Source organism: Alligator sinensis, unplaced genomic scaffold, assembly GCF_000455745.1.
Source record: "Alligator sinensis unplaced genomic scaffold, ASM45574v1 scaffold156_1, whole genome shotgun sequence".
Lineage (NCBI taxonomy): Eukaryota > Metazoa > Chordata > Crocodylia > Alligatoridae > Alligator > Alligator sinensis.
In genome coordinates this window covers 2,142,526-2,154,358 of record NW_005841844.1, presented here as the reverse complement: position 1 = coordinate 2,154,358, position 11,833 = coordinate 2,142,526, and the positions used below count along the sequence as shown (strand labels likewise).

Below are 11,833 nucleotides of genomic sequence, written 5' to 3'. Positions count from 1 at the left end.
AAACTACTACAAGACCGTTTCAGGCTGGACATAAGGAAGAATTTCTTTACTGTCCGAGCCCCCAAGGTCTGGAACAGCCTGCCATCGGAGGTGGTTCAAGCGCCTACATTGAACACCTTCAAGAGCAAACTGGATGCTTATCTTGCTGGGATCCTAGGACCCCAGCTGACTTCCTGCCCTTTGGGCAGGGGGCTGGACTCGATGATCTTCCGAGGTCCCTTCCAGCCCTAACGTCTATGAAATCTATGAAACCTGAAGAGGATGAAAGAGGATGGAGCTAGACTGTTCTCAGTGGTGGCAGATAACAGAACAAGGAGCAACGGTCCCACGTTGCACCTGCGGAAGTTAGGTTAGATATTAGAAAGAATTTTCTCGCTAGGAGGGTAGTAAAACACTGGAGCAGGTTACCCACAGAGGTGGTGAAACCTCCATCCTTGGGAGTTTTTAAGACCCGGCTAGACAAAACCCTTGGTTGGATAAGCTAGCTGGGGATGGTCCTGCTTTGTGCAGGGGGATGGACTAGATGACCTCCTGAGGTCCCTTCCAACTCTAACTTTCTATGATAGGCCCGGGAAGGGTACAGGGAAAGTGCTGCTCTGTGTGTATATGGTGCCCCCCAACCATGGCATCCTGGGTGGTCACCCATATCATCTACCCCTAAGGCTGGTTCTTTTCCTGCTGCATGTGAAACCTGTCATGGGCTTCTGGTTACTAGAGCTCAGCTGCCACTGATTTCTCCCTGTTTATTTTTTTCTCAGACCTGAAACAAACATTAGTAAACCAACCAAAGGATTTGCCAAAGATCTGGGCTCTGGCAGGAGCTGAAGGGTCCTGTGTGGGCCTTCCTCCTATTTCAGATGGAATCAGCATGGCAAGGCCAGTGAAGAACAACAGCCTCCCTGTCCAGTTAGTCAGAGCTGATCCTAATCAATCTGGAGCTGGAGGGAGTGGGGCCTGCATAAAGCAAGTGCTTTGTCCCTCAAAAACACCAACGCACTAGTCGTGTCCCCAGATTCACATGACACTTGCTAGGCTGGACTCTGACCTCAGCTGCCTCAGTGTGTATCAGCAGTCCTACTGGGCTTTACACAGCTGAGGAATGTGATCAGGAGCTGGTTCCTTGGGTGGAGTTTCATGTAGCAGTGATGGACACAGCCTCTGCCAACAATTCCAAGCTGAAGCTGGCAAACAGGCCTCAAATACTGGTGAGAACATAAGAGTAAATGCTGTGGGAGAACGGTTGGTCTTGGCAGGTTGCAGGGCCTAGGATTGATGCAAAAAGCAGGTGAGAGCTTAGGGTAGGGGGTGGGGGACTGGGGCCAGAAGGTCCTGGCACACAATTCAGGACTGCCCACCAACACAGTGATGAGACCACTTAAAATATAAGACTGACCATCTGGCCACACTTCTAGGACTGCACTTCTGCCCCAGCTTCTCCTTTCACATTACAGGGTGCTTTGAACTAGAAGTCCCCCCCCTCCCCTCCCCAGCATCCAACCTTTTAGGGAAATGCTGGAAAGCTTAGGGGGACCTGTTAGAACAGGGCGAGCAATTAATGCTTAACGACTTTTGGTGAGCTGCCAAGAGCCACAAGGGGAGCCCCACTCCTTGACAGGTGCCCCAGCCCCTGATCACTATTTGGGACCGGACATCCCATCCCTAAGCCCCCTGATCTTTACCAGCAGAAGCGTCTCCCCTTGCCCCCGGAAGCAGTCCTTCTGGGACTGCCTTTTGGAACCAGAAAGAAAACATATCATATACTAAAATCAAACATGTACTATAACATATTTTATTTAAAAAAATATTTTTGTCCTGATTTGTGTGTTGTGTAGTGTGTATAGAGGTGATTGTATAACAGCTCAAAATACAGTCTTATTTTTGTATATTGTGTGTGGGGGGGTTGTGAAGTTGTGAGGAGGGGTGTCAGTGTGTGTGTATGGGTGGGTGTAGGGGGTTGTGAAGGAGTGTGGGGCTTAAGAGGGGTTTGTGGGTGGGTATAGCTCTACTGCCACATACCCCCCCGCCCCCATTGCCTCTTGGCAGCAGCAGCAAGCCCATGGAGTGCTCATGGCCTGTGGCAGGCAGAACCCCGCAGTGGTGCGTCTCCAGCTGAATCCTGGGAGCTGCACATGGCAGCATGGAGATGGCCTGGCCTTCTGGCATGCACCTCCAGACTGGACCAGGTGGACTCCATGCCTCCACATGGGGCTTCCAGCACTCCAGCGGGGAGCTGCACGTAGAGGCATGGAGCCAGCCCGGTCCGATGGCGCGCTGCTCCCAGCTGCAGTGCTAGGAGCCCCACATGCTGGTACGGAACCAACCTAGCCAGCCCAATGGTGCATGGCTCCTGGCAGAAATGTTGGGAGCTGCACATGACAGCATGGACCCCACCCAGTCCAATGGCTTGCAACTCCCCCCAGCTTCTGGTTTGTGCACCATCAGGCCAGCTGGGCTGTCTTCATGACAGCATGGGGGCCCCCAGACTCTGCAAGCTAGAGTGCTGGGATCCCCATGGAGGTGGAGGCACAGAGCCCACCTGGTCTGATGGTGTGAGACCTGAAAACCCACACCGCCTGCCAGCTTTCAGAAGGGCAACCGTGGGCCAGTAATAACTGTTTTTGGGAGGGGCCCCGCAGGCTGGATAGAATGGCCTGGCAGGCTAGATCTGCCCCAAGGGTTGTATTTTGCCTGCCTGTTAGAATCCAGTCATGCTCTAGGTTGTAAGCAGGTGGTGCCAACCTCCTCATTGCAGTAGCAGTCCTTGCAAGTCTCGGAGTATGAATGCAGTGCTGAGACCCTGATAATTCCAATGGGCCAAGAAGGAAACTTGTCAGCAGATCTGAGATGCCCCAGGCTGCTAGCATTGTAAAGGGCTGTGGTGCAGAGAGGCCACAAAGGGGTCACAAGATGGGAGCTCAGGTCATTGCAAACAAAGTGAAAAACCAATCTTTGTTCTATAAAAGATAGTTTATTTGAAGTTACAGTGTATCTATACACCACTGTCCCCAATGGTTCTGACGGTTTTTAAAAGCCTTTGAACAATTGTCATTAATGCAATATTTATGGTCATGAGGGGAAACCGTGCAAGATGCTAACAATAACAGCTGGGAAGGACCACAGAAGTCAAGCACTTGGGCACTTGCACAGAAACCCACCAGCTTACCAGCTGCACCAGTACTAGCCTCCAACAGGTCTGCAGTCAAAGGTGTGACATGAGCAGAGAAGACCAGCTTTGTACTACCCTGCAAGATGACCAACTGTGCCATGGACCAGGCTAAGGCTGTCTCACTGACTTCCCTTGTACCAGGTTCCAAACGAACACTCTTAAGATGAAAGGCTGCTTCATTAAACCAGTCTTCAATGGCCTGATCCTCTGTCTGAAGAAAAAGAATTCTGTTCAGCTCAGGATATAAGAACACACCTGACTGGAAGCCAGAGTGAGAGAATATTCACTTCCAGTGAGTGGCAATTGCAGGTCTCTGTCAGTGGGTTACTAGATCATGAGAAACATCACTCCTTACTGTAAGCACCACTGTCCATTAGAGGGACTGTCAGCATTACAAACTTTAGAGTGGGCATGTTTTATACCTGGATTGTAACAAAGTCTAGGGCGGTCACTTTAACCCCTTCTTCTGTTTCTTGTCAAGCACCCGGACTATGTAACATTCCTGTTGTTTCTGTATGTTTAAGTCCGACACTTGACTCCTGCAAAAAATATATTTTCATCAGAAAGCAACAATGGCAGGTGGCAAACTGTAAATTATTACAGACTCCATGGGTCTTACTGTCATATTGAAATGGCCACACTAAGCAGGATGCTCTGTTAAACCAGTGCTAACAGCTGCCCTGATGGTGACCCTTGGGATTTCTCTATCAGCTAGAATTGGCACAGATTTGTTGGCACATGGTGGGTTCACAGATTTAGCTTCTTGGTCCTGACTTTATAATAATCCTGCCACAGGCAGTCAGTATCTAGCTGGTAAATCAGACTATAGGCCTGGAAGACACTGGGTGTTAGAATCATCCTGCTCCAAGTGAGGAGGCCTTTCTCACACTCCTGTAGCCTGATGGTCCATCCTGCATGGAGTTTCCTTAGCAGAAAGCCACATACCATTGTGACAGAAGGGAACTTTGTGGCCAGATCCCAAAGCAGCCCACCCACCTGCCTAGGGCAGTCTGCCCTGACTCGCCTGCCATGACTTGATTGTTAACTTGATCTATTAAGTGGGAAGCTGCCCATTTCTTGCCCTGATGCCAGGGGACGCTATCCACGGCTCCAAACCTTCCCAACACCATGGCCAATCTTCACAGATGGCATCCAGATTATGATTACTTCCCCCAGCCTGAGGCCAGGGCAAACTCAGTCCATAATTGGGAACCATTCACTCTCACACTCACCCCGTCCTGCCTCACAGGGGTCTCTTGCATACCGCCCGTCTTGGGCCACACTCCACTGCCCTAGCTCCTCTTGAGCAACCCCTCGTGGGCTTTCGGGTTTAGCTACTCTCTCCCTGGTACCACCACACAGCAACTTCAGTTTCCACATGTTCCCCTACTCTACGTGGCATAGCCTTAGACCAACGCTGGGCTGCATTTGCCCCAAGCTCCTCACCAGGCAACCCTCTATGACGCCTCACCCTGGGGTCTCCTCATCATATTTACAACTAGCTACTCATGTGCTAGCCTTAAGGCTTACTCCCAGTTTGGCCCTACTCAGTGTGCCCCTGGGACTATCCTTCAGGTCTACTCCCAGTTCAGCCCTACTTTGTGTAGGGCTTCACATCATGTTCACCAACTATACCCTCTGGGGTCTCTGGGATCTCACATCCCTGATGGGCTCAGGCACCTACAAATAAGCATACCTGGCCCCACTAGTCCCACAGCTCTCATGATTACCCACACCAGATGGTGGGGGCCAGGGTTAAGGCACCCCTACCCACCTTTCACCAGGGAGGTTAGCAGTTCTGGCACTGTTAAGATTGCCCTGCCACAGGCAGTCCCACCAGGCCTTCCTACCCTGGCAGGGTGCAGTTTTAGGTCATGCCCAGGACCAGGAGCCTCCAAGCCATCCCCCTAGCTCCTGCCCTTACTTCCAGGATGTTCCTGAGCCAAAGCTCTGCCGGCTGACATTTCTTTCATGGCAGCTGGCAGCAAACTGCTGCCTCCCCCTATATATGCTGGGTCCTGAAATGGCCGCCCTAATCAGGCACTTGCCAGCTGCCTGCCTCAGCCCTTAAAGTGGCAAGCACCCAAAGGTGCACTGCCACAACCATTTAATGAGTTTTCAGGGAGCAGAAGCAGTCTGCTCAAAGCTGGTTATTCCTGAAATAGTAGCTCATCTTGTTACTTGCCTAATTACTGACACTTGAACTAGTGACCTAACTCTGGACCCGAGTCTTGCCCAGTACTTGCCCTTGATAACAAGAAAACTCACAGGGAGATCGAGAGGAACTGAGCCTCTGCTTGTAATGTAGCTTTTGTGCAGGTGGAAAAGTGCAAGCCTAGGAGCTCTAGGGGGTGTTTGGTCTTCATTTACCCCCAGATGTAGAGGACAACTGCAGCAATGCAAACTTCCCCTTCCACTGTCCTCTATCACTGTGCTCAGGCTCTAAACTAGATGGGAAGGCTCAATTGAGGACTCAGTCATTGACTGCTTTACTGAGACAGCTAGCATGAGAGCAGCCAGTGGCTTTTCAAGTGGGGCATGCCCATGGATGGCTGTGAGAATCCATCTGTGAGAGAGACATTTCCTTCCTTCCATTGCTGCCACACTTCTCCCCCGGTGCATTTTACAGATTCATTCCACTTGGATCAGTCTCAATATATAACGGAGGGGGCAACAAGATGTTTTCTGCAAGGGGCTCTCCACTTTGGAAACTATGCACCTCACCTCTTGCTCTAAAACAGTCATGGTCAGCTGAGTTTGAGGGCCTGCTGCAAGACATGCCTATTTTACTGGGTTTCTTGGGAAGCTGGAAGGGTACAAATCTGGGGCGGGGACAGGAAGCTTTGTCCACAGTGCTGTGGTGTTGTTAGGGACCGCTGGCTGGGTTCACTTCTGAACTCAACAAGATCACTTGGTTTTTTAACTCGTGTTAAAGTATGTTAAAATCTCCTATGAAGTCTAACAAGCCCTTTATAATGTATATGGTTAAAACACCAAAATAATAATAATAAAAGCCTGATGATGTCAGGATCAAATGCCCATCGATTGCAATGTGAAGTCAATGCCCTAAAGGGCCCTTACATACTTGAGCACCTGCTTTTGCCTGGTGATGAAGTGCTGCAGTGCCTTGATCTCATTCTCTTTGCCATTCAGGATATCCTCCTGCTTCAGGATGTGGCTCTCAATTTCTATTGAAGAAGAATTGGGAGAGTAAGTGGAACTTATTTTAGATCCAGCTGACCTTGGCCACATTTTTCTGTGGCACAGACTGAAGGCGGATGCATTTAGTAGTAATTCTTGTCTTATCAGCTTATAAAATTGGTACTGAAAACTGGGCGAGAATATTTTGATGCACCTTAAAATGGAGATTAATTCTGCCACAAGCATCGCGTAAACACTGATGCTTCTTTCACAGGCACTGATGAAACACTGATATTTACTACAGTACCAAAATCTGGGTAAATGCAAATCTGAGGATTTGCATTCAGCACTGGTTTTCATATTACTGTACATCTGCTTTTTAAAACATAGTTGTTTGCATTACTAGCAAAGAACCTAAAACAAGGGGACAGTAATAACTAGTTTCTATTTCACAAGCCAGTGGCTTCTTAAATAGAAACAGATAATGACAATTAGCAAACCCTTGTCCAACACCTTCCACCCAGAGATCACCAAGACCACAAGGTAAGCAAATATTACTAGCTCTGCATCACAGACAGATGCTAGAGCACAGGGCGATACCCCCTGAATGATCCCAAATCCCAGTAGATGCCCAGCCCCTTCTCCCCCAGTGGTATATCTAGAAACACATCTGAAACATAGGTCTGATCCTCTGACACCCAGTGCTGATATCTTACCCTCTAGATGCCCTTTCCCAACATTAAAACGTTAATTGCAACATGGAACAAAGCTTTGTCCTATCTGACGTTTTGCTGTGCCAGTCCCAAAGCTGGCTACGCTTGGTTCTGTCTGGCCAAGACCTTTAAGCTGTCCAAGCACCTTAACCTGATTTGGAAAGTATAACTGCCACAGAGCAGGTATTTCAAATGTGCTGCCTTCTTAGCAGAGGAAGCTGTTCTCTGCAGCTGTCACATAGAGCCAGTTGGAACCTTTTCTCAGTGGCTCGGAGAAGCAAAATGTCCCTCCTACTCCCCCTTCTCTGTCTGCAGGAGGGGAAAGAGCATCTACTTTTTTGAATTGCTCCTTACATCCCCTCTACACTGCCTCAGCTCCACTATCCAATGAACTGTTGGGAGAGGACCCAAGGCTGAAAAGACTCCCTGCCCTGGACCAGTAGGTTAGTGAAGACTGTGGCTGTATGGGGCATTCTTTGCCGAGGCCTGCCCCTGGAAGACCATAGGGGAGGTGTGTGTGTGTACTCCCTTTCACACACCAATGCAGGGCAGGAGTGCAATATTCTATCAAAAGTCAGACTTGCTAATTACTGTAAATACCAATGACTGTCTCTTATCTGTTAAAGCCAGTACAACAGTGCAGAGCAGCCTTCAGCTTCCGGCACACTCACCATTGCATTTGCTTATTAGCTTGTCTTTTTTAGTCGATTCCTTTAGTGCTTTACTCTTAACACTGGCGAGTCTACAACAGAAGCAACCAAAACAAAAGCAGGCAAGGTTAGTGACAGTGTCATGCTAACTGCTGAAAAGCAAACCTGCCCCATTTCCAAAGGTTAATCTTCCTTTTGTATCCAAAATACGGTACCAGGAAGTACAATTATGGCTTAGCTGAGGCTTTCAAAGCTGCCTGTGGGGCTCAGCTGGGAACTGAGCATCTGAAACCTTGAAGCAGCTTTGAAAGACTCAGCTTTTGTGGTGCCTGGATACCTGATTAACCAATGTGCACTCGCATGGCAGGTGCTCACGCATCCAAATTCTAGCCACTGGGCTGCCAAAAACGTTGATCCTAATTCTCTTGGGTCAGGCCTTTAAACCCCTGTCAATGCCCAATTACTTCATCCTGCACCTGCCCCTTAGCAGTGTGCAGACAGAACAAAGAAACATTTAAAAACAGTCTAAAATATTTATCTTCCAAGACTCACTTCTAGGCCCCTCGTTCAGACACTTGAGGGCTGGAGTTGTCAAAATGCTTAAACCCCACTGAAGTCAATAGAACTTAAGTGAATGGTTAAATACAGTCAAAGGTGTCTGCTGTGGTGCTGACTCCTATAACTTTATTGCAGTAGTAGCAGAACCCTACTCTGTTGGGCACTGTGACCATGGCACAAAGTCAGAACATTTGACTCTGTTTCAACAGAAGATTTAAATATGTCCTCAACCTCAAGCACTCTTTCTGCTTTCTCATTGTATCAGACCCAGGTGAACACAATTTGCTCCTACGACAAATCTGCATCCCTAATTCAGTAAAACAGGACCATGTCCAGCATGGTTACTATAGAGATGAAGTCTAAGCTGCCTATTCCAAATCCATAGCCACCAAAGCTTACGTTTTTTCAAAGACTCGCCGTTCTCTCTCGAGCTGCTTGGACAGAACCTCAATCTCCCCCAGTGCAAACTGCAGCTTCTCAGATTCCTTGATGAGCAGGATTTTGGTTTTTCCATGCTCCTCCTCTTCTTTCTGTAACATACACAGCTCCTTCAAGTTCCGGGTCAGTCCCATCCCTAATCAGCACCAAATTAAATTAAACAGATTCAGTTTATCTTACAAGATCCCAAAACATCTCACAAGCATTCTTATTATTTTGCCAACCACTGAAATGCAGCTGCACCCACTAGTGTGAAAGGTGGTAATTGATTAACTGTGAACAGCAAATATTACATAACAGTTTAAGCCAGGAAGTGTACAAAGTTAGTCAGTTGAGCTGCTAGAAAACTGAAAGAGGCAGACTGTATTTCTTGTAGAGGGTGGGATGCTTATAGCTGAAATCAACACACTTCAGAGATGTATCTTTGGATCTTTAATGATCACAAGCAGACAAGGCCTCAGTTTTGAAGCAGTTTTCTAAAAGTCAGTACCTCCTGCCAAACTGCATCATCCAGTCCCAGAAATGCCTGCTCAGAGATCAACCTGGTGCACAATTCTTTGTGTCAATAATAAACTTAATGGTAAGTAAAGATCAAGTCCAACAGCTTTCACCTTCAGGCTCACAAGCTTTTGAGTCACTGGACATTTATTAATTGAAGGGCAGAGGATAAAAAAAATCATTTTTAGAACATTATGTGTAGGCTTCCTAACCAGCTAAGCACCCGTTTTCCCCTTCCACCATTTGCCAGACTCAGAGGCCTGTTGCTCACTTCTAACCCATGACACTTGCCAAACAGCAATTTTAAAACCCATCTAACACTGAGCTAACTGGCTCCTATACATTCATGCTGACCCAGCCAGCAGTGAATTCACTGAAGAGGCACAAGTGATGGCAGATTTCTTGATACATTTCATATTTTCAAAAAATGTTTTTAACAAATAGAATTTAAATTATTTTTACAAAGGAGCTTAACAGGTTTTTTCTAGGAATCACAATTCACCTGCAAGTAAGGTACTGAGCTTCATCTTCTACCTGGCAATGCAGAAAACAGCAACCATTCACAGCCCCAACATAGTGGGTTATTTGCTATTTTATTCTATTCTGTTCTATAAAGGGTCCTAATACTGCACTTCATTACTTCAGCACCCAAGAGCCTTTGAGACCTGCATTAAGTAAAGTCACAAACAGCTGCTGCCTGTTTTGATCCTTCATCCTCTCATCCATGGGAAAACAAGGGCTGTATAAGAACTTACTCTGGTAGGATTTTATGGTCACTGAATTTTTAACTATCAGTGTTTCTTTGTACCAGTTTGATCAAAGAAATGCACTGTGCACTTGATTTGGAAGATTGGGAGGTTTGCAACTAATCCTTTCTTCCTGGGGGAGTCCTTTTCACAATGCTGACTAGACCATGAACTTTTATTTTTCCTAATGGGTGTCCGTCCCTCCCCCCTACTTTTTGGGCCTTGCTTTATACCTTCAGCTGCACCCAGTCAACTAAGCTCAATGGGAATGAGCTGGTTCTCTTGACACCTCACTGTATCAGGTATTCACCTCTGGTCCAGCATCACTGAAGGCAAGACAGCTGGACACAGATTCAGAAAGGTGGTAAGGCAGAGGAAGGGTATAACTTGCAGATAGAAATCCTCTAGCTCTAGCTGGTGGTATTAGTAGAGTTGTCTTAGTTTATGGTGGTACCACAGCTGCCACAATGGAGTCCTGGCCCACACGGCTAAGTCATTCTTTGCCTTTAGTTTGTCATTTCTCCCTTGATGTCCAGGTGCAGCAGCAGCTGAAGCAAGTTTCTGGGGCTGCTACCTTGAAGCAAGACTGCCCTGGGATTCAAGTGCAGGTTTCTTGCCTTTGTGGACACAGCTGGGCTCACTTTAGCCTTGTGGCTCAAGCAGCGAGGTAACTGACGGGGTGCCTGGCTCTGTGGATCTGATGTATCTTGATTTTAGCAATGCATTTGATAGTCTCTCACAATATTCAGTTAGGAAGTAATAAGCAAGTTAGGAAGTACGGGCTGGATGAATGGACTGTAAGGTGCATAGAAAACTGGCTGGAACATTGGGATCAGAGAGTAGTAATCAATGGCTCGATGTCTAGTTGGCTGCTGGTATCAAGCAGAGTGCCCCAGGGGCTGGTTCTAAGGCCAGTTTTGTTCAATGTCTTCATTAATGACCTGAGTGCACCCTCAGCAAGTTTGCAGATGACACCAAGCTGGGGAACAGTAGATAAGCTGGACGGTTGGCCTAAGATTCAGTGACCTAGACACATTGGAGGGTTGGGCCAAAAGAAATCTCATGAGATTCAACAAGGACAAGTACAAAGTCCTGCACTTAGGATGGAACAACCCCATGCACCCCTACAGGCTGGGGGCTGGGCAGCAGCTCTGCAGAAAAGGACCTGGGGGTAACAGTGGACAGCGAGCTGAAGATGAGCCAGCAGTGCGCCCTTGGTGCCAAGAAGGCTAACAGCATACTAGGATGTATTGGTAGGTGTGTTGCCAGTAGGTTGAGGGAAGTAATTATTCCCATCTATTCAGCACTGGTGAGGCCACATCTGGAGTCCTGTGTCCATTGTTGAGCCCCCCACTACAGAAAGGATGTGGACAAGTTGGGGAGAGTCCAGCAAAGGACAACAAAAATGGCGAGGGGCACAAATATCATGGGACACAAAACGTATGAAGAAATACTGTGGGAACTGGGCTTATTTAGTTTAGAGAAGACGAGACTGAGAGGGGATTTAATAGTTGAAGGGGGCCCTGAAAGAGGATGGAGCTGGACTGTTCTCAGTGGTGGCAGATGACAGAACAAGGAGCAATGGTCTCCAGCTGCAGCAAAGGAGGTGTAGGTTAGATACAGGAATAATGCTCTCGCTGGAAGGGCAGTGAAGCGCTGGAGCAGGTCACCCAGGGGTGGTGGCAGCTCCGCCCTTGGAGGTTTTCAAAACCCTGCCCAACAAAGCCTTGGTCAGGATGGTCTAGGCGGGGCTGGTGCTGCTCTGGGCAGGGTTGGACTAGAGGAGACCTTCCGAGGTCCCTTCCAGCCCGAGCTTCCCATGGCTGTTAGGTGACACCTCGCACTGGAGCAGCCGCCCGGTGGGACACACACAGACCGGGCCCGAGGCAGGCGCTGCTCCGCCGGCCCCTCCCAGTCCCTGCT

At 48.2% G+C, this 11,833-nt stretch overlaps 1 protein-coding gene across 3 annotated transcripts; it reads right to left on the bottom strand.

Annotated features, from left to right (window-relative positions):
- Positions 1-2,928: 2,928 nt before the first annotated feature.
- Positions 2,929-10,989, bottom strand: SPATA24 (spermatogenesis associated 24). 3 transcript variants are annotated; one of them, XM_025205978.1, is made up of 6 exons: positions 10,221-10,989; positions 8,628-8,802; positions 7,692-7,762; positions 6,252-6,354; positions 3,589-3,705; positions 2,931-3,377 (listed from the first exon to the last, which is right to left on the bottom strand). In XM_025205978.1, exons 2-5 carry the CDS (start codon positions 8,798-8,800, stop codon positions 3,615-3,617), a joined length of 438 nt encoding a protein of 145 aa, XP_025061763.1. In that variant the 5' UTR covers positions 8,801-8,802; positions 10,221-10,989; the 3' UTR covers positions 2,931-3,377; positions 3,589-3,614. The 3 variants fall into 3 exon arrangements, with proteins under 3 accessions (XP_025061769.1, XP_025061763.1, XP_006015780.1); XM_006015718.3 differs by lacking the exon at positions 10,221-10,989 and adding an exon at positions 9,667-9,804; XM_025205984.1 differs by lacking the exon at positions 10,221-10,989 and adding an exon at positions 9,667-9,813 and having other exon boundaries at positions 2,929-3,705; positions 6,260-6,354.
- Between the last annotated feature and the right edge of the window lie 844 nt (positions 10,990-11,833).

What these genes read in the sequence shown, in the direction of transcription:
- SPATA24 (XM_006015718.3), bottom strand. Translation starts at nt 9,691, where the DNA reads ATGAAGCTCAGTACCTTACTTGCAG. An exon ending in CGGCGAGTCTTTGAAAAAAC is followed by an intron (nt 7,763 to 8,627) that starts GTAAGCTTTGGT and finishes CTTCTGTTGTAG; the next exon opens with ACTCGCCAGTGTTAAGAGTA. An exon ending in AGGCAAAAGCAGGTGCTCAA is followed by an intron (nt 3,706 to 6,251) that starts GTATGTAAGGGC and finishes TATTTTTTGCAG; the next exon opens with GAGTCAAGTGTCGGACTTAA.